This window comes from Nicotiana sylvestris, chromosome 9 (assembly GCF_000393655.2).
Source record: "Nicotiana sylvestris chromosome 9, ASM39365v2, whole genome shotgun sequence".
In the NCBI taxonomy this organism is placed as follows: Eukaryota; Viridiplantae; Streptophyta; class Magnoliopsida; order Solanales; family Solanaceae; genus Nicotiana; species Nicotiana sylvestris.
The window spans coordinates 2,091,435-2,114,251 of NC_091065.1; the positions used below are offsets into that span (position 1 = coordinate 2,091,435).

The window sequence follows — 22,817 nt, forward strand, 5'->3', positions numbered from 1 at the left end:
AGTCTAAAATCTATTGGCAAAAATACTAGGTAATTTGTTTTGATTTGTCCAACTCTTGAAGGATAGAGTTATTCAATATCTGAGTTGGTAAAAGGTAACCCGTAGAATTAGTCGAGGTGTACAAGCTGACCTTGATACCACTATTATATTATTTTTCCCTCGGTTTAGGGCCTGTGTTTAGTAGTGTAAGCGTAGAGGCAGATTTTAAGTTCTATGGATTTAATCTTTAAGGTTTTTATTATTAAACTCATTATATTTTTAAAGGTATGAATTCATATGTATCTACTATTTATTGTAATTATAGTGAATTCTCACAAATTTTTTACTACGCGTCGAAATTACTAGATTCACAAGAATTTTCCGTCCTATAATTAAGCGAATAAAAAAGAGTCATTGATACGTGAAGAAAACGACACCGGATTTTTTTGATCAAATTGAATTGGAGAATGAGGGTGACACTCTTAATGAGAAATTTATCAGAGGGATTGACGGGCCAATATTTACACAAAAGATTCTTCTCCTATAGATACTGTAATAGTAAATGAAAGAAGAAACTTAAAGGGTCCTTCCGTACTAGTCGCCGGAAAAAGTTCCCTCCGGCGAGTCGTCGGAATATCAAGATTGGAGATATAAAATAATACCTAGGACCAACAAGATTGCATCTTTGTGTTTTTAATAAATCATTAAGATTTATTTTCAGGGATTTTTTTGTTATAGATCCTTAGGGGTTTATGCAATTATGGAGAGGAAGAAGTGGTAGGAGGAGGTAAAATGGGGTTGGGGTGGTGAAGTCGCATTTTCACGTGGCATCTATATCATCAAAAAGTCAGGCCATGTTTGATGATGGTGGACGATTTAACGGACTAAGGATATTTTTGCACCAATTTTATAACGTCAGGGGCTGTAGTAGATCAATAGTATAACGGAGAATATATGTGATCCTTTTCACATAGTTAAAGGATATTGTTGACCCTTTTTCCTTTAAAATACTATATTTTGATTTGTATAGTATAAAAATAATAGTTGAATTTTTTTATAAAAGTAAATAGCTAAAATGTTACTTTGGAAAGGAACGTTTTACCTCAAAACTTAAATTATTAGCAGATAATCACACACATATATCTTTAGGCTTAATGTTCTGAAAGATGACATGGCAGATGAAGAGTAATGAGTTAAAATGTTAGATATTAAATCTATGTAATACTTGTAAGACAGATAATGTTATATGTGAATGCCGAGCTATTAGTGTTCAATATATCTCTAGAATGGATACTCGCACTGATATGGGAGTACTGAGTGTTTGAGATGTTTCCCGTTATATTTTTAAAGTTATGGGTTCATATCTATTATTTTTGTAATTTTAATGAATTTTTATACATAAAATTTTACTCTGCGTAAAAAGTTATAGGTTCATGTCTATTATTTTTGCAATTGTAATAAATTTTTACTCCGCGTTGAAAGTTATGGATTCGAAATTGAATTTGACTGACTAATATGAATTTATGCATTGTTCGAAATTCACATGCTCGATTAATTTGGACTCATGCTATAAAAAGTCTCATATTAAAGTGTTAAAGCTCTCTAGTAAAGAGGACTTCATTCCAAGACTCGAACCTAACACATATCCTACAGAAATTGATTATTTTAGGCTCTTTTATTTTTCAATCCCCCTTCCCTTTTTACTTGCCTCAATTATTCAATGAATAGTTAAGTGACCAGTCTCCATTATGAAGTCTCTCTCTTTGTCTTCTAAGAAGCACATGTAACAACAACAACAACAATTCAGTATAATCCCATTTAGTGGGGTCTGGGGAGGGTAGTGTGTACGCAGACCTTACCCCTACCCTAGGGTAGAGAGACTGTTTCCAAATAGACCCCCGACATCCTTCCCTCCAAGAACTTCCCAAGAAGCACATGTAACATTTGCTAAATCATGCACACAGCTAGCATACACACTGAACATTCTTCCGGTAGTCTTTATATAGTAGTGTGTGTATATATTAGGTTCATTCAAACTTCCACAATTTCTAAAATATTTTCATGATATGGTAAGCCCAATTATCACTTCAATAAACCACCAAATGATGTGGTGCGGTGAATGTGACTGCTCTTTCCTTAATCAAAGCTTTCTGATTCGAGCCCAAGATATAGAAAAATCCATGGCAGGTAGCGCTTCCCCCCAAATGGGGTCTTCTACAGCTCGAATCCGGATATAGTCGGACTCCAATATGAGTACCGGACATCATATGGAAAACAAAAAAAAAATTCACTACAATGAGTTGACATACCTTACAGAAATTTATCATTTTAGGCTCTTTCAATTTTTAGTTCCTTTCTACACTCTCAAGTAGCTTTCCTCTCTTGCCTCAATTATTCAGCCCAGAGTAGTGAATAGTCAAGAACCGAGACTCCATTACGAAGTCTTTGTCTTTTTATTGGGTAAAAAATCTTACTTTTAATTGAAAAGAGTAACATGGATAGAACCAACTTTATTTCAGGTAATAGTGTTTGCCTTTTCAAACACATTATCTCTTTCCCCATAAACTTTTTCGAAAAAAGAAAAGGAAAACTTCTCCAAAAATTGTCCGGATAGGCTTGAAAATGTCACACTTTAATTTCTGAAATTAAATCATTTTTTATGAAGAGTATTTTTATTCTTGTAAGATAGAAATTATAAATTATGTGATAACAACAGCACATTACAATGTGCCAAACAATGTTCCAATTTCCAATAAAATCCAAAATGTGTCACATGGTTTCAAACCCAAGGGGATTGCCCTAATCTTCTTTTTAAAAAAGGGAATATGCAGACAAAACCATTACTATCATATTTTAATTTCTTCTTTGATTCCTTCTATTATGATTGCATATTCTTTTAGCTTGGATATATCACGGGACTTTTCTCTTGTTTTTCACCAACTTGGGCTTTATTTCATTTTGGATAAAAAGCTGAGAATTTGTTATAGGGTAACTAGCTCATAGAACTTATTTTATCCTCATTTACTATGTTACATGCACAACAATCTTTCCTTTATTTTCTTCCTTTGTAGGAAAGAGTTATTTTCCAAATTAACCCGTAGTTCCAAATGATAACATGGAAATATATTTCAAGTTATACTAATATAATATGCTGAGTAGTCGTCAAAGTGAACAATCTCACGAAACCTCAATGTAGATAAAAAGTCTTTTTTTCTACGTGTCAGCTGCGGACGGTAGTTAACAGCAAGCATAGCAGTAAGAATTACTAAAAGATAAGCTCTGTCTAAAAGAGGGCAAGTGATATTCGTTAAAGCTTGAAGTTAGGGGTCGGTTGGTAGGGTGTATAAGAATAATACTGAATAGAATGTATTAGTAATGTTGGGATTTATAATATTGGGATTAGTTATACTGAGATTAGTTATGCTAGGATTATTTCTTATCAACTGTTTGGCTTGGTGTAACAAAAGTTTTGAAAGTGCAATTTTGTATTTATACATGCTTATCCATATATAACAAGTCATGGTATCGCTAATATCATCCGCTTGATAAGTATAAAAATAGTACTGAATAGGGTGTATAACAAATACAAGTAAAAATAGTATGGTCTAGCCAGTTTTCGGACTGGTCATTCAAAAATAGCCAGCGTTTACCAAGTCAATGAAAAATAGCCACTATTTTGCTGCAACAGAGATCGGTCCAGCATAATATACTAGAGTTCGGTGCACCTGTGTATGAACTTCCAGCATATTATGCTGGACCGATATACTTTGTTGGCTCCAGTATAATATATTGGAGATTGGAGTACCGAAAACTCCAATATATTATGATGGACCAGAGGCGGAGCTAGGATTTGGAGTGTGTGGGTTCTAAAATTTAGAATAAGACTATGACCTAAAACTAATATACAATATCAAACTGACTAAAGAATGAGTATCGATATTTAATATATATTTAAAAAGTAACGAAAGACAAACACAATATATGAATATAAACATTATCATGTCAATTGCACTCGACGAGTTGTCATGTTTTGAAAACGATCAATGATCGCATCATTAGATACACTTTCAAATACTTCATTTTCTATAAAATAAACTACACAATCATTCAAAAAGTCATCACCAATCCTACTTTACAAATCATTTTAATAAACTTCATTGAAGAAAAAGCCCTTTCAACCATTGCAGTAGCCACAGGTAATATCAAACTCAGCTTCACAAGCAAATAAACAAGTCCCCATATCTTGTGAATATTTGTTTTAACCAATATCTTTGACAGATCACCAAGCCCTTTCAAGTTAGAGAATACATTGTCCATTTCTCGCACATAGTCAATATAGTTGTCAAGCTCATAACTAAGATCTTCAAGCTTAGAAGCAGTGAATTCATTTGGATAATATGTAGCAAGTTTCATAATCTTGTTTTTATCATAATTCGCAAAAGAATCATCGGGACTCAAACTAGCCATACCAAGAAGCAGAGAAGTATTCACTTCACTAAAACGACTGTTAAGCTTCGAAAGTTGCAAATCAATAGTAGCACAAAAAACCTCTATGTACAAATGATGGGAATATGTAACAGTTGAGCTTTTACGCTTCGACTTTCCAAGTGCATACTTCTCATTCATTTTTGGGATTACAATATCATTCTTATCACAAAACGAAGAGACATCTTCTATCAAAGAATTCCATTTAGATTCTCTCATTGTTTGCAATTGCCTCTTTGTGAAATCAACAAGTTTCATTGCCCTAACATTATCTTGATCTTGTTTTTGTAGGGCCATATTCAAATCATATGTAATTGCCAATAGTTTTAACATCAAATATAATATACAAACGAACTGATAAGATCTTATATCTTCCACTAGACTTTTGGCTAATGCTTTCTCCTGATAATTTGAACCCTCATTTGCAAGAACTCCAAGTATATGAACAATCGATAAGAATAAAGAAATAAAGTTACGCAATGTCTTAAAGTGAGATCCCCAACGAGTATCACCTGGTCTTTGAAGCCCAAGTTCTTGATTTAATCCACTTCCTGTATGAACTTCACCAAGCACTAATAACTCATCTAATTTTTCAGCTTAATCATCTCTAAGCATCTCCCTACGCTTATAAGAACCTCCAACAACATTCAAAACATTAGCAAGAATGTCAAGAAAATTATTTACATCATGGTGTTTCTTTGCAACAGCTACAAGAGTCAATTGCAACTGATAAGCAAAGCAATGTATGCAATGTGCCGAAGGATTATCTTTTAGAATCAAAGTTTTAAGACCATTGATGTTTCCTTGCATGTCACTAGCTCCATCATACCCTTGTCCCCGTATTAGAGATGAACTTAATGAATATTGTAAAAGCAAAGAATATATTTCTTTTTGTAATGCATGTGCAGTTGTATCTTTAACATGAACAAGGCCAAGGAATCGCTCAATAAGTTCACCCTTTTCATTGACATAGCGCAGAACAAGAGCCATTTGTTCCTTATGAGAGACATCCTTAGACTCATCAACTAATATCCCAAAAAAATCCTCATTCAAGTCTTCAATAATTTCTTTCACCGTTTCTTTTGCAAAAGAATTCACAATATCTTTCTGAATATCAGGAGAAGTCATGGTGTTATTTTTGGAGCTTTTTCTAATACCATATTTTTCAAATCTTCCTTCCTATCTGCATACCATTTTAAGAGATCTAAAAAATGGCCTCTTCTAGTAGAAGTTACATTCTCATCATGGCCCTGAAAAGGAATTCCTTCTTTCAAAAGATACCTTATCACATCAATTGAAGCATTCAAACGAACTCGATGTTCACTTTTAATTTTCTCAGATTGCTTGTCCAAAGCAGTTAGAATGGATTGTTCTTGGTTCATTAAATCTAGCATCATATTGAAACATCGATTATGAACACTACCCACGTTACCCACATGTGATTTAAGTCTTTCTAAACCTTTATTCTAACCTCTAAAACCATCCGCTGTGAAAGCATCACCTACTTTTTTTCCATATCCTCCAACCTCGTTTTTAAACAAGTAACAACATAAACAAAATGTTGCATCTTGCTTAATGCTATATTCTAACCATTGAGAACATGAAGTTTTAAACCATTCAGAATTAAAGTGGCGCATTATTCCCCCAAAATCTCTTTTTGGAAAGACAAAACCACGAGGTTGACAAGCTCCGTTTTGTATATAATTTCTCCTTATACGGTCACGTAAATTAGGAGGATGTTCTGAAATTGGTTTTCTTTTAGCATGATCGGGCTCATAATAGCACACTTTATCCGATGCTTGGGAAGGATTAATATTGTTATTAATAACTGGACATGGAGAACTTGTCAAAGGAGAGCTAGAAGAAGCTGCAGAAGCTTGAGCTTTGTAAAAACTCGTGATCATATCGACTTTTGCTAGAAAAACCTAAAAATCACAAAACAGAAATTTACTTGAAGTTGTATGTTTCAAAATGCTATAACAAACTATTCTTTATCTCCTCTGACATAGTTCAATTTGTAAACTGTAAGATATACCAATAAGAACTTATGAATGCACAGTGCTAAAATATAAAGAGTAAATCATCATGTACTTTATTTCACGAACTTATGTAGCACTAAATCTACACAGCCCTTGAAAACCAATAGATAATTGGACATATTTTGTGCATTTATGATAAAATCCACACAGTAGAATATATACTTTTATGTCAGAATTCAACTGGAAATAAGTATAAAGGTAACTGCCCCTCATTCTTGTAACAAACGAAAAATTCTTCTATCATGTGTAGAAACACTTTACAAAAATTGAACACATATAAACAAACATAAGTAACTTAATCTCAAACCAAATTGGGATAGCACGATTTTTAATCATCTATTCATAAATGATACTAGAGTAATACTTCTCTGATAGCACAATTCATTACACTAATTCATTACTCTTGAAGTTCATTATCGAATCCCACACAATAGCATATTTAGCCGATTCCCCTTTTACAATCAATCATCAGTAGCATAATCTCAAACCAAATTGGGATCAACCGTAACAATTCTGCACTATTTCTATTTGGGCTTATTCATTCCAATACCAAAATAATTTGCCTCAAATCAATTGAAAATGGGTTAAGAATTTTGATTCACAGGAGATGGGAAGACAGACAGATTACAGATACCTGAGACGAACCCTAGCAGAGGCAGCAGAACCCTAGCTTTTTTTTGATTTGGGAATTGGAAGAAAACCCAGCAGAACCCTAGCTTTTTTTTTTTTTTGATTTAGGAATTGGAAAAAAACGTTTGTGTTTAAAGTTGGGAAGCTTTTGTTCTTTGTTTATTAAAAAGAAACACGTTATGTTGAGAGGTAAGTGAAGAAAACGTTGTCGTTCAGTTGATTTGTGGAAAAATTTATTAAAAAAAAACGAAATAAAAAACTGCTTTAATGGGGAATCTGATTAGGGAATTGGAAGAAAAAGTTTGTGTTTAAAGTTGGGAAGCTTCTGTTCTTTGTTTATTAGAAAGAAACATATTATGTTGAGAGGTAAGTGAAGAAAACGTTGCCGTTCAGTTGATTTGTGAAAAAATATATTTAAAAAAATGAAATAAAAAACTGCTTTAATGGGGAATCGAACCCACACCTTTTTCCAAAAAACCCACAACCCTTACCATTGAACCCAAACATCTTTTGTTACTAGGTTTAGCATGATATATTTATATAGATATGGTAAATTTTTCAATACAAATACAAGGTTTCGGAAAAAGTCATTGGGTTCGCCAGAGCCCGCACCCACTACTGTACCTCCGCCCCTGTGTTGGACCGGTATATCATACTGGAACTCCAGTATATTAGACTGGAGTTCTAGTATATTATGCTGGAACTTCAATATATTATGCTGGAGTGTATTTTTCCGGATTTTGAACAGTGTTTTCGTTCAGATTTATCTTTACATAAAAAGTGGCTAAATTTCGATTACTTTTGAAACTGGGCTATTTTTTAACGACCATTTATAAATCTGACTATTTTTAAATTTCTCCCCAAATACAACATAGCTTGAAAAATAATACCAAATAAGGGATTAATAATAACAAAGCTAATAACTTCAGTTTGATTAGTTAGGATAAGAGCACTGGTTGGTCTATACTCCATGGACCTTGACATACAAAATAATTCTAAAGAATTTCAGTAGATAGGACAAAAAGGAAGAAATTAAAGGTTTTTGTTTTCCACTGATTTATTCATTTTTATTCTTATTCTTAATAATATGCAAACATTTCCATCAACAAAAAATAGCAGTTGTAAAGATGTAAAGAGAATGTCAAAATATTCCTATCTGGTATTTTCTAGTACAATTTTTGCAGATCATGCTCAGAAGATTAATTGATTTTCGCTGTCAGAATCTGAAATATATACTATTTGTTTGCCCAAACGTAATTTTTTTTCTTGGTTTTGAAGTTAAAAATTTTAGCTTTGCACATTCTTGTATATTCCATCAGAATTAACACAACACTGATGCTAAGGAGGCCTATTGCCTAATGCTATACGAAGAAAGATAATATGTTTTATACTTCCTATTATTAGAGCATTATATCACACCAACGAGAACGAAGTCTTCTTTGCCGTTTAATCAAAGAACTATGGTGCAATTTTCTTCACATACCGCTAACTTGTTTCTATTCATTCAAACACCTATTTTGGGGCAGAAGAACTTTCCTTCATCGTCTCATACTTTTGATGCACTAAACCTTAGTTTGCTTAGCTTTTTGTTCCACCAATATGTCCTTCAATGTTATTTTATGAAGTTAATGATATTTTTTTTATCTCTTTTCTTTTCTTCGTTTGAAAGCTTGTGTTTGATTTGATGAAAGAATTTTTTGATTGGAAATTGGTTGGTGAATATAAAAGAGTTAAGAGAGTGGTAAGAAAAATAACTTTTGTCAATAAGCGAGGGAAGTTATTGTTCCCCAATTGATGAAAAATATTTACCTGCAAAATATTTTTCTCATTGAAAATAATTTATTAAGTAATAACTACAGTCGTACCAAACACGCTCTTGTGGATCTAGCCGGGTGGCTTTCACTTCATCGATAGGGGAGGTACACATATGATCCCAAATAGGAGCATGATAAAGTTGTGGATACAATTTGCTGGATTTTTCTTGAATTTGAAAAATTTTACTACCTCCTTTTTTAGTCTGTTTCAAAAAGAATGATCTCTTTCTAAGTTGGAAAAAATATTTTAACTTAAACTCTTAACTTTGCCCTTAATGAGAAGCCTTTATATGCTTGTTTCTTTAGACTGTCCAATGCTTTCTATACATTGCAAATAACCAGTAATTAAAGACACATTTCAAAATGTTTGAATGTTTATAAGTTATCATATCAACAAATTATAACGACCCGACTTGTCGTTTTAAAAATTAATGCCCCGCTCAACGAATTAAGGTCCCGAGCAACTTTGTAATATGTATTAAGACTTGCGTTTACGATAGAGTTTGATTTTCGGAAGATTCATGATTAAATTGAAAGAACAATTATCATTTTTGAAGCTTATATGAAAAGAGTTGACTGGAGTTTTACTTTTAAGCAAACACCTCCGGAATGGAGTTTTGATGATGTCATTAGGTTCGTATGGTGATTTCGGAATTAAGCGTATGTCCAAATTTGGATTTGGAAGTCCGTAAGATAATTTGACGCATTTTGGCGAAAGTTGGAAAATAGAAGATTTTTTAGAAAGTTCGACCGAAGGTCGAATTGTTGATAACAAGGTCGGATTTCGATTCCAAAAATTGGAACAGATTCATTATGTCATTTATGACTCGTATGCAATGTTTGAAGTTATTCCGTATTAATTTGATACGTTTCGGCGTAAAATATAAAAGTTGGAAAATTTGAAAGCTCATAATTCGATTAGAAGCGCGACTTATAATTTCAGCGTTGTTTGACGTGGTTTGAAGCCTCGACTAAGTTCGTATTGTATTTTGGGACATGTTGGTATATTTAGTTAAGGTCCCGAGAGCCGCGGGTGGATTTCGGGTGGTTAACGGATCAATTTGCACTTGAAGAAAGCTGCTGGAATTTCTGCTGTTTCTGGACTGCTGGTGCGTCGCTTCTGCGATGCCCTGGTCATACAACAACAACAACCCAGTATAATCTCACAAGTGGGGTCTGGAGAGGGTAATATGTACGCAGACCTTACCCCTACCCCGAAGGGTAGAGAAGCTGTTTCCAGGAGACCCTCGGCTCAAAAAAGCAACAGGAGCCGATATATTAGTACCATAAAAATGCATAATAAAATAACAGCAATATAAGAGATATGAAATACAGAATACGAAATACGAAATAGATGGCTGGTATAGTAAAACTAGCAGGTAAAGCCCTGCATCAATAGACGACCAATGACATTCTTAGTCTAACTCCTAACTGGCTAGTCTCACTCTATTGTGCTGTAGAAATATTCACAACTTTCCCCTAACCTACAACCTTAATGCTCGACCTCCATAATTCCCTGTCAAGGGCCATGTCCTCAGTAATCCTAAGTCGCGCCATGTCCTGTCTGATCACCTCTCCCCAATACTTCTTAGGTCGCCCTCTACCTCTCCGCGTGCCCACTACAGCCAGTCGCTCACACCTCCTCACCGGTGCATCAGTGCTCCTCCTCTGAATGTGCCCGAACCATCTGAGCAAAATGATATATTTAAGTATAATTTATGGTATTAGCTAACTAAGAGAATTTTTTTAGAAGAGGAAATAATGTAGTGCAACTAATTATTGCTGGAGGACTCAAAAAGCTAAGTCCTGTTTACCTTATACAGAATAAGAAAGGTTACCCATTTGAATACGAAATTGCCATTGCATGCCTATGGCCACAAAAGACAGAAATACAAAATAACAAAGAAGTACCTTTATCTGTATGATTAACAAACCATAAATGGTTCAGAGAAAGGCAACCATCAATTTCTCAATCAGGTAGCCTAACCTTCGGATAAGAGTTACATTTTCAGGTGATGCAAATTTCTTGTGTTGTTTTGCATTTCTGTCGCTGATTCTTGTCTAAACCGGGGGTCGACTTTAAAATTGTCATTTCCTCATGGACAATTCTTTAGGTTCATAGATGAAGTTTTCCACGAGAACCTTTGCAAGCACTCCTGTCATCACTCTGTCGAATTGCAGGCTTAGGGAAAGGCAAGCATATTGCAGATCCTGCCATCGGAGGGATGCATCGAATAACTGAGTGACTGAAGAATTCTATGGAATGGAGTGGAAGCAGTGGCATATACTAGGGAATGGAGAGTTCCCTACACTTAAGAGATTTTTTATTTTCTGAATGAGATGTCTGGTAGTATATTTATGTAAATTTCTAACATAGTTTGTATTTCTATAAATTGAAATTTGTGTAATTGAATTGATTTTATGTGTAGGAACATTTGGACATGAAGTGGAGAGAAGTTGTGAAAAGTGATATAATAAAATGACAAACTAGAGCACGGAAGGCAGAGGGCGCGACACAGCACTCCTTTGCCGGCCAAAACGCTGCGAGGCCTCTGTGCCTTACTGCGCGAAGCCGTGGAATGAAGATTGTCTGATCAGATGTTGTCAAGGTTCAGATGCCCCTCTCAACGTCATGGACACATAAGATGACCCTGAATGTTCTTTAGCCAATTCCTTCCATTCCATTGCCTTTTTCCCCAACCATCAATTCCCTTACAAAGGCTTTCCACTTCATCCCTCTTCACATCAATCTCCATTCAAATATCCCATTTAGTGACGGAAAACCAACGATTTGTTTGTTTTTCAGCGAAAAATGGCCAGCATATCATAGGCACCCCACTGCTTATACATTCGAGCATCGAATTCCAGCCACGATGAGTCAAGAATCCTCATATTGCCAGATGGCTAAGTACTTCTTGCGAACACCAACTAGCAAGCATACAACTGTTCTTCGTTTCTTCCACGAATTCGGGTGGAAGAATCGATGCATCACCTGAAACATTATCAGGTCTTATGATCCATAAGTATCCATAAGTATGTTTGCTGGCTGTTTGCAAGTCCCCAAGCAAATTCAATAAGTTGGTTAGGAGTCATAACAGTAAAGCTTCCAAAGTTAACATAAACAACACTTGGTGTAATTGTTGTAGTCAATGCACACTTGGAGAATTGGTCAAATCTGGTGCATATGGTCGCCCACACTCAGATCGTGTCGGATTGCTGTAAAGTGGTCGCCATCTCTGTACCATCATCTGCCCTGAGACACAAGGAGAGCTGCACTTCTCCATCACTTCAGTATGCATCTGGTATGCCACCTAAAGTTCTATCCTCTTATTAACATAAGCTAAGTGATTCTCCAAATAAATATTGTTATTTATTTTTTAAAACTTCCTTTGCTTTTGCATCACGTATTGCTTTGTTCTTTTTGATCTTTGAGTTTCGAACCACCCTGCATTTGATAGGTAATACCGATGAATGTTCTCATTTTCCGAATTTCTATAGCATAGTTGAATGGATATTAAATTGTCACCTTCCAACTTCATTTTATCTGTTTGTGTTTTTTTTTTCCTTTCCTTTTTTGAGTCAGCCTCATGTGGCAACTTAGAACTTGAAAATCCGCATTAATTTGCATCAGATGTTAGGAAACAGAACGGACGTATCATGATGCCGTTGAAACTATGCTAGATCTTGAAATAATTGAGAAGCCTTCTGTTGCGGAAGCCAAATGTATATAGTGTGAATAAGTCACAACTACTATACCAAAAATTATGACAGCCACCAAATAATAAATAAGACAATAAAGCAACAATAAAGGGAACACCAGAATTTACGAGGTTCGGCTAATTTTGCCTACTCCTCGGACACAACCAATATTTTATTCCACTCCAAAAATACAAGTGAAATAATACTAAAGAGAGAAGATACAAATGCCTTAAACAGATGAGAAGGCAAATGAGAGGTGTGTTTAAATCCTAAACATTAGGCCTTCTTTTATAGGGGGAAAATCCCCCCAAAATTCAAGAGCCCACCGATGTGGGACAAATTTGCCAAACTTCAACAAATCTCCACCTTGGCAAAATTCCACATCTTCAATTTTCTCTCAATAACAAATTTTGATTGTGTCTTCATCTTTAATCTTCAGTTTTCAACAATGTTGATCAAATCCAAACAATGTTGAAACTTGACCGCAGTCACCACCTTTGTCAGCATATCAGCAGGATTCTCTGTAGTATGAATTTTCTTCACCGTGACTCCACCTTCTTCTATGATTTCTCGTACGAAATGATACCGAACATCAATGTGCTTCGTCCTTGCATGATACACTTGGTTCTTCGCTAATTGAATAGCACTTTGACTATCACAAAAAATTGTGATACCTTTTTGTTCAACACCAAGCTCCTTTAGCAATCCTTGAAGCCAAATTGCCTCTTTCACAGCCTCTGTAATAGCCATGTACTCTGCCTCTGTTGTAGACAAAGCAACTGTTGACTGCAAAGTAGACTTCCAACTAACTGGTGCCTTTGCAAAAGTAAACACATAACCAGTAGTTGATCTTCGTTTGTCCAGATCACCCGCAAAATCTGAGTCACAATATCCAACTACAGACTGATTGTCTTCCTGCTCAAAAACTAACCCGACATCTACAGTATTATGAATATACCGTAGAATCCACTTCACAGCTTGCCAATGCTCCTTCCCTGGATTGTGCATATATCTGCTAATAACTCCAACAGCTTGTGAAATGTCAGGCCTTGTGCAAACCATTGCATACATCAAGCTACCAACAACATTTGCGTATGGTACCTTTGACATATACTCTCGTTCAGCTTCATCTATTGGCGACATAGTAGTACTTAGCTTAAAATGGGGAGCAAGTGGAGTACTAACTGGCTTAGTCTTGTCATCTATGCCAAAACGTTGTAGTACTCTCTTCAAATATTCTTTCTGAGATAAACAGAGTTTCTTTGAACGTCTATCTCTAATTATCTCCATGCCAAGAATTTTCTTTGCCTCACCCAGATCCTTCATCTCGAACTCCTTCTTCAGTTGAATCTTCAACTTATCAATTTCTTCCGAATTCTTGGAAGCTATCAACATATCATCAACATATAGGAGAAGATATACAAAGGAACCATCTTTAAGCTTGTGCAAATACACACAATGATCGTATTTGCTTCTCTTGTACCCTTGCCGCAACATAAACTCGTCAAATCGCTTGTACCATTGTCTAGAAGATTGTTTCAATCCGTACAACGATTTTTCAAGTTTGCACACCATATTTTCTTTTCCAGCAACTTTGAATCCTTCTGGCTGAGTCATGTAGATTTTCTCCTCCAAGTTTCCATGTAAAAATGCAGTTTTTACATCCATCTGAACTAGTTCCAAATCCAATTGTGCTACCAAAGCCAACATAATTCTAATGGAGGAATGTTTTACAACTGGAGAAAACACTTCATTGTAATCAATTCCCTCCTTTTGAGCATATCCTTTGGCCACCAATCTTGCTTTGTAGCGAACATCTACTTGGTTAGGAAATCCTTCCTTCTTTGCAAATACCCATTTGCACCCAATTGCTTTCTTTCCCTTCGGGAGATTGGCCAATCTCCATGTATGATTCTGATGAAGGGACTGTATTTCATCATTCATGGCAATCCTCCACTTATCTTCTTCTGAACTTTGGACAACATCTTTATAAGTGGTAGGAACATCATCAGCTACAATTGAGGTTGCACAAGCAACCGTCTCTATGAGACGAACAGGTTTCGTTATTGTTCTTTTTGGCCTGCTGGTTGCTATTGATTCAAGTTGTTGTTGAGGTTCCTGAGTTGGAATCTCCTCTACTGGCTCTCCTTCCAGAGGGTAATCTTCATTTGTTTCCTCCTCTGCTTCTTGTGTAGGAAAAATAAATTTTCCCTCAAACTCCACCTGCTTAGAAGCACCTTTATTTTGTTTGGTATCTTCTGTTACCTTATTTACCATAGATTCATCAAAGGTAACATCCCTGCTGAATATTACTTTCTTTGTCATAGGACACCATAAGCGATATCCTTTGACTCCAGAAGTAATTCCCATAAAAATAGCCTTCTTTGCCCTTGGATCTAATTTTGACTCCGTCACATGATAATATGCAGTTGAGCCAAACACGTGCAAAGAGTTATAATCTACAGCAGGTTTTCCATACCATTTTTCAAATGGTGTCTTGCCATCAATAGCAGCAGATGGTAAGCGATTAATGAGGTGGCATGCATATGTAATTGCCTCAGCCCAAAATTCTTTGCCCAAGCCAGCATTGGACAACATACACCGTACCTTCTCCAGCAAGGTCCGGTTCATACGTTCTGCCACTCCATTCTGTTGTGGTGTATGTCTAACAGTGAAGTGTCGGACGATGCCATCATTTTCACAGACCTTATTGAAATGATCATTTTTGTATTCACCTCCATTGTCTGTGCGAATACACTTGATCCTCTTGCCTGTTTGATTCTCCACCATCGTCTTCCATTTGAGAAAAATTCCCAACACTTCATCTTTGCTCTTCATTGTATACACCCATACTCTTCGGGAAAAATCATCAACAAAGGTTACAAAATAGTGCTTCCCACCCAATGAAGGTGTTTTGGAAGGACCCCAAACATCAGAGTGTACATAATCCAAAATGCCTTTAGTATTATGGATCGCTGTACCAAATTTAACCCTTGTCTGTTTCCCTTTGACACAATGCTCACAAAACTCCAAGTTGCAAGTCTTTACTCCTTTTAACAATCCTTGATCTGATAGAGTTTTCAAGGATTTTCCTCCAGCATGTCCCAAGCGCATGTGCCATAGCTTGGTTGCTTCTGCCTCTTTGTCGTCACTGGATGTCACTGTCGCTGTCCCAATAACTGTACTGCCACGATAGCGGTACATATTATTATTCTTCCGATTAGCCTTCATTACCACTAGTGCACCGGAGCATACTCTCATCACTCCATTTTCTGCAATGATTTTGAACCCTTTTGATTCTAGGGCTCCCACAGAGATGAGATTCTTCTTCAAATCCGGTACATATCGAACATCTGTTAATGTTCTGATCATTCCATCATGGTTCCTTAATCGTATTGAACCAATGCCATATGAGGTAAGAGGGCTGTTATCCGCTGTGTGGACGACTCCATATTCTCCTTCTTGAAATTCCACGAACCAGTCCCTGTTGGGACACATATGATAGCTACAAGCCGAGTCCATCAACCATATGTCTGATGATGTTGATGACTCTGTTGTAACTAATGAGAAGTCTGAATCATCACAATCAGCTACATTTGAATCCATAATGGCCTTTCCATTGTTATGTTTGGCCTTATTCTTCAACTTCGGACAGTCTTTCTTCCAGTGCCCTTTTTCTCGACAAAAGGCACATTCATCTTTGCTGGGTCTGGATCTTGACTTGGATCTTCCCTTCTTTGTCCTCGTTTGACTTTGAGGACGACCCCTCACAAATAGTGCTTCTCCTTCTCCGCCCTTCTGTTTTTCTCGCTTTCTTTGTTCATAGCTGTACAAAGCCGAACAAACTTCTCTGAGAGAAACTTCGTCATTTCCATGGAGTAGAGTAGTTTCAAGGTGCTCGTACTCATCAGGAAGTGACGCCAACAACATCAAGGCCAAGTCACCATCATCATAAGTTGTATCCATATTTTGCAAATCTGTGACCAACTTATTGAAACTGGTGATATGTTCATTCATCGTGGTACCAGGAACATAGGTGAAGTGAAACAGTCTCTTCTTCATGTACAATTTATTTTGACTGTTTTTCTTCAAAAATTTATCCTCCAGTGCTTTCCATAATTTACTTGCAGAAGTTTCCTTTGTGTATGGATATTTCTGCTCTCTAGCAAGGTAGGATCGAATGGTACCGCAAGCAACACGGTTGATAATTCTCCAATCTTCTTCTCCAATAACATCTGGTTTCTTTTCTTCAATGGCCAGATCTAGCCCTTGTTGAAAAAGGACATCTAGAACCTCGCCTTGCCACATCCCAAAATGTCCGGACCCGTCAAAAATTTCTACCGCAAATTTCGCATTTGACACAATTCTTGTCATAAGCGAAGATGCCAATGATGACGTATTGTTGACACTTGATGTAGATTCTTCTTGTTTATTGTCTCCCATATTTGACACAAATATTATTTAATAGCTGACGACACAAATCAAGATTATTTCCTTTCTGATGTAGAAGATCAGACTAAGCTGCAACTACAGAGCATACTCAGACAGAACCTTGACTCAGTTACCAAGATAAATCTTTTCTGATGTGGAAGATCAGACTATGCTGCAACCACAGAGCATACTTAGACAGTACCTTGGCTCTGATACCAATTGTTGCGGAAGCCAAATGTATATAGTGTGAATAAGTCACAACTACTATACCAAAAATTATGACAGCCACCAAATAATAAATAAGACAATAAAGCAACAATAAAGGGAACACCAGAATTTACGAGGTTCGGCTAATTTTGCCTACTCCTCGGACACAACCAATATTTTATTCCACTCCAAAAATACAAGTGAAATAATACTAAAGAGAGAAGATACAAATGCCTTAAACAGATGAGAAGGCAAATGAGAGGTGTGTTTAAATCCTAAACATTAAGCCTTCTTTTATAGGGGGAAAATCCCCCCAACTTTTGTTTTCCCACCGATGTGGGACAAACATTTTGCCAATTTCAACAAATCTCCACCTTGGCAAAATTCCACATCTTCAATTTTCTCTCAATAACAAATTTTGGTTGTGTCTTCATCTTCAATCTTCAGTGTTCAACAATGTTGATCAAATCCAAACAATGTTGAAACTTGATCGCAGTCACCACCTTTGTCAGCATATCAGCAGGATTCTCCGTATTGTTGATTGTGGCCTGCTGGAATAGTAGCACATTAATTGATTGAAACTTCTTCAGTTGGCACATATCCTTTTCTTTTGTTTTCAGTTTGGTTTTTATGAATTGTTGAGAAGGGAAAGCTGTTGAGTTATTTAAGTTACTATGAGAAGGGACTTTCTATTAGGCCTTTCTGCTCTGGTTACGTTTCGCCAATGGAAAGCAAAAAACGACATAATTATTGGACTTTCTATATTGAGTAATATGGAAATTTTGGACGTGAACGGTTAGAGCAAACTGTAAATGCACTGTAAAATGTATGAGAAACGGGGGAGATTCTGAGGAGAGAACGTTGAATGACATTGAGATGAGAAAGCAAAGCTTCAGTGGTCTCTTATTTTCTTTCCTCAAATTGGCTAGTGAAAGTTGTGCGGGCATTCTTTGGAAGTTGGACCTATTCAATTCAGCTCCAGATTTAGGACGGGTTCAACTGAATTTATTGTTTTTGGCGCAAACTTTGATAGCTGAAGATGGTGTTAGAGATTATAGAATGTTGCCTATATTGTGTTTCTTACTTCTTGTAATGCACAATATATGGAAGCAATACTTATTTGTAAGTTTCTATCCACTAACACTATAAAGAAGTTTTTACATTAATAGGTTGCCTAAATGTTAATTATAAACAGTTGTCCATACAATAGCAATTATGCCTCAGTCCCAGAGACTCCGCCGTCTCATAGATTAAACCATCATTATGATGGTCGTGACAAAGAGATTCTTGCTGATGAAAATTGGATATTGTCTTGCTCCATTCGACGTTTTAAAGTAGACAATTTGAAAATATTAAGAATCAGCGCTTCTCTCCTCCCTCTCTGTGCTAACCATCTTCAGTTGTCCTAATCTCCAATCTCTTCCATTCTTTCACTATCTATTCTCAGTTTCCCAATGCTTCAACCAAGTCTAGATTTGAGAAGAGGGATTACTGACCAAATATTGCTCAAATTCCCACTTTAAGAGTTGACATCGAATATCTGCGATGATTAAAGTGAATGATGCTCTCATAGATGTAAGTTATTTGCTCCTACTTTTTGTTACTTCTATTTGTTTATTTTTTTCATTCTTTTTGTTTGTTAAATCATGTTGAGCAGTGTGTAGAGTCTACTGCGCTATGATGCCGATATGCAGCAGTACAACACAGAAGGCATATCATTTACGAACAGTTATCTACTATAACTAGGGAGATTAAAAATAAAATGCCTAAACAAAATATCAACTGCAAACAATCTTTTATTTATTTATTGAAGGAAAAGTAATCATAGAATAAGACTTTTGAGAATAACAATCTCCTCAATCATATCCATCCCCATATTTGTAACTTTACACACAAGGATTCCCAACAACTATCTGAAAACCGATAATAGGCATGTCTCCATGATCTCTTGAAAAGCAAACAAGAACATACTCCCCAAAAGCTAAGACCAAATCCTATTGACATTGCAATGTAGAACCAATCCGGTTCATCTTCATTACTCTCATCATTTTCAGTATCAACATTAGGATTTTGACCACCTGAGTTGCAGTTCGTCAAGAGTGGAAGCCCGCAAAGCTCATTTCCCTGGAAACTCGAGGAATTAAAGCTTTGAAGTTGAGTGCCCACTGGTATTTTTCCTGACAAATTGTTATAAGATAGATTCAGGAAGCTCAAAGTTGACAAACTCGATAAGCTTTGCGGGATTTGATCGGAAAGTTGATTTTCTGAAAGATCAAGGGATTCAAGCACTTTCATGTCGCCAATGCCATTTGGGATCCTACCTGTCAGTTGGTTTTTTGAGAAATTACAGATTCTCAATCCTACAAGACTGGTAAAACTTAAGGGAATATCTCCAGAAAGATTATTGTTAGACATATCCATACTTGTAACCAATGCTAATATTTTATCATACTGGTAACTATTGCCTTTAGTTGTCACCATTGCGCTTTCTGTCAAAAGTTCTCCAAATCTATCAGCATAATACTCAATATCAGCTTCCCCCAACTTATTTCCGGTGACCATTGCTGTTAAATTGCTAATACACCTTGGTATAATTCCAAAGAAACTATTGTTTGCAAGGTCTAAGATCTGAATATGTTTGAGGTAACAAATTTCTGGAGGCAATTCACCATAGAATCTGTTTGAGCTAAGGCTGAGGATTATCAAATCTGAAAACTTCATTCCTAACCATGGTGGTAGTTGTCCAACGAATTCGTTCTCAGCTAAATCAATTTTCAGCAACCCTGTACAGTTTGCCAATGATGAAGGTAATGGACCCGTAAGTCTATTTCTTCGGAAGTCCAAAGAAACCAAATTACTTAAAACCTCCATGGATTTTGGTATGCCTCCAATCAATTTATTGTCCCTCAAGTTTAAAACTATCAACTTTGGCCAATTCATCCAACAATCAGGAATTTCTCCTGACAAATCATTTTCCTCGAGATATAAGAACATCAATCCGTAGGATCTGTTCTTATTTGTTTCACACAAGGAGTGAGATAAACCTCCTGAAAATGAATTGTTCGAGAGGTCTAGAATAAATACATTGGGTGAAACCTCAGGTAGCGGACCACTGAAATTGTTGGAACCCAAGGACCAAAACCAAGAAAGTGATGAAATTATTGGAACCTCACCAACAAATTGGTTGTGAGAAAGATCGAGATACCCAAGCTGGGAAGAAAAGTTCCAAAACCAAGTTGGAACCTCACCAATAAATTGGTTATGAGAAAGATTGAGAAACTCAAATTGGGAGTTCCAAAACCAAGTTGGAACCTCACCTTGTATTCCACCATTTGATATGTCCACACTCTTTATATTCTTTTGAGTTTGGAGCCACATGGGAAATAGAGGACCTATATTCCAGTCGCCTATTTCAATATGTATGGCTTGAAAAGGTGGAATCCACTTCTGACTCACTTTTAAAGTTAGATTAGTATGAGATGCTTGGAAATATCTTAATTGTGTCAACTTGGTGAAATGACTTTCTGTTACAACACCTTCCAACCTATTGTTACAGATGTCAATTCTTTCTAGCATTAGGAGTTGGCCAACACTTTCTGGGAGTGTTCCAGTTAGTTTGTTGTTTCTTAGTATCAATTCCGTCAAAGAAGAACTATATCTCAATCCCGCTGGAAGAAAATTACTCCTACTGTTGAACAATTCAAATACTTCACCCTCAAATAGATTTTCTGAGAGATCAAGCCAACGTAATTTCGATAACTTTCCAATTACATTTGGTAAGTTTCCAGAAAACATATTTCTAGAAAGGTTAAAATCAGTTATTGAGCTCAAATTTGAAATTGCATTTGAAACTACTCCCTCAATTTTGTTTTCACTAAGATCAAGTGACTCCAAATCTTTGCATCGATAGATCCAATTCGGGATAGTGGAGTTGAGCTTGTTGTATGCAAGATCCAGATTTCTAAGTTTTGTCACATTTCCGGCCTCACGCGGCATCGCACCAATTAAATTACTATCACTCAAATCAAGAGAAACAAGACTAGGGAGATTGAAAACCCACCTGGGAATAGAAGAACTAAAGTTATTCTTAGAAAGATCGAGTGTTTCAAGTGAAGAAAAATTATGATGAAGTAGAGGTGGTATATGTTGAAGTCTACAACTATATAAACTAAGATAAGCAAGAGAAGGAAGCATGCTAATGACCTGCAGCCAGTTAGTTACATTGCTGAGATCCACATCCTCCATCTCCAAGTTCTCAAGATTTGAAAGACTTGGCAGCCAATCAAAGTTATTGATCCTTAGATCATATCTTATAGGCTTGTTCCCAATCTGATCCACAATGCCTATGTGAAGCTCAATCACATGACGGGTCATACTGTGGCACACAACCCCTCTCCATTCACAACAATCTTTTCCAACAATCCAAGAGGAGAGATGATCTCTGGGATCATATACTTCCTTCTTCAGACTCTCCAATGCTTGTTGCTCATTTTCTCTGCAACTGCCTATACAAACACTAAACTTGGTGTTTGTCAAAATGAAAAACAAGAAAAAACAGAATGTTATTGCTAACAGCTTCATGATGTGCAAAGGTTTAGATTAGGAACTGAAAAATATGTATTAAATAGTTATTTGCTTGTAGATTGTTATTAGTCCAAGCATACGTATATATAGCATTTAGAACTATAGTTGAAGAATACATTGTCTAGAAAGATATTGACCATAAAATTCAAAGACTTGTTGATTTTAAATTATTTTGTCCTTTTAAAAACTATTCAAAAGAATATAATTGACGGACGTCAATTTCTTGCTAAGTCAAGTCTTCTCCAGAGTACAACTTTATCAAGTGTCCTTGTCTGGGGCCATTTAACACCATAGCAATTGATGAAGTGAAAACAACCTTTTGCTCCTTTTAGTGTGTGGTGATCATTTTATATATTCTTTAATATGAGGAAAAATTACCCTTTTATTAGTAATTAAATTACCCTTACTTGGAGGAAATTCTTTACTTAAATCCATGAAAATAATGATCTCTACTCTATAGAAATTAAAAAGTAAAATATTTTCAAACCATCAGATTAGACAAAAACAAATGCCTCAACTTTTGGATAAAATGTATTATAAAAAGCACTCCATCAGTGTCCAAAACTATGCCTTTGAAGTTTTCAACAAGAAGAGGACAGCTTTGGAAAAATTTGAAGTATCAAATGTGTGAAACGACTGTCACATCAAGGGCAAAAATAAATTCATCTGACCCAAAAAAGGTTTAATCGAGTAAAAAAGAGAATTATATGATATATAATGGACTATTGCCATACATCTTATCATGAAAATATTATCACATAAATTAAAACCAAGATAATATAGTAATTTTCCTTTTTCATGAAATAGTCTTCATCGAACAAGTCTTTTTACAAAGTCTTCTTTGCCCATGGTGCCCCTTTTTTTCCATGTACCAATGACTTGTTTCTATTCACTTAAACCCCTATTTTTGTCACGTCCCAAACTATCCCTAGACGTGACCGGTACGCAG

At 36.0% G+C, this 22,817-nt stretch overlaps 3 protein-coding genes and 1 long non-coding RNA gene across 5 annotated transcripts; 1 reads left to right on the forward strand and 3 right to left on the reverse strand.

Annotated features, from left to right (window-relative positions):
* Positions 1-4,086: 4,086 nt before the first annotated feature.
* LOC138876948 (uncharacterized) lies at positions 4,087-5,592 on the reverse strand. The gene is made up of 2 exons (XM_070156222.1): positions 5,100-5,592; positions 4,087-5,015 (listed from the first exon to the last, which is right to left on the reverse strand). Exons 1-2 carry the CDS (start codon positions 5,590-5,592, stop codon positions 4,087-4,089), a joined length of 1,422 nt encoding a protein of 473 aa, XP_070012323.1.
* Positions 5,589-6,368, reverse strand: LOC104234635 (uncharacterized). The gene is made up of 2 exons (XM_070156223.1): positions 5,936-6,368; positions 5,589-5,851 (listed from the first exon to the last, which is right to left on the reverse strand). The coding sequence occupies exons 1-2, from the start codon at positions 6,366-6,368 to the stop codon at positions 5,589-5,591; spliced, it is 696 nt and encodes a 231-aa protein (XP_070012324.1).
* Positions 6,369-10,743: 4,375 nt separating this feature from the next.
* Positions 10,744-18,450, forward strand: LOC138876903 (uncharacterized). 2 transcript variants are annotated; one of them, XR_011402217.1, is made up of 4 exons: positions 10,744-10,959; positions 11,062-11,294; positions 11,377-12,249; positions 17,905-18,450. It is a non-coding gene; the product is annotated as an uncharacterized lncRNA (long non-coding RNA). The 2 variants fall into 2 exon arrangements; XR_011402216.1 differs by lacking the exon at positions 10,744-10,959 and having other exon boundaries at positions 10,966-11,294.
* A 694-nt stretch (positions 18,451-19,144) lies between these two features.
* Positions 19,145-21,865, reverse strand: LOC104235002 (receptor-like protein EIX1). Its single transcript, XM_009788669.2, has one exon. It carries the CDS (start codon positions 21,863-21,865, stop codon positions 19,145-19,147), a length of 2,721 nt encoding a protein of 906 aa, XP_009786971.1.
* Between the last annotated feature and the right edge of the window lie 952 nt (positions 21,866-22,817).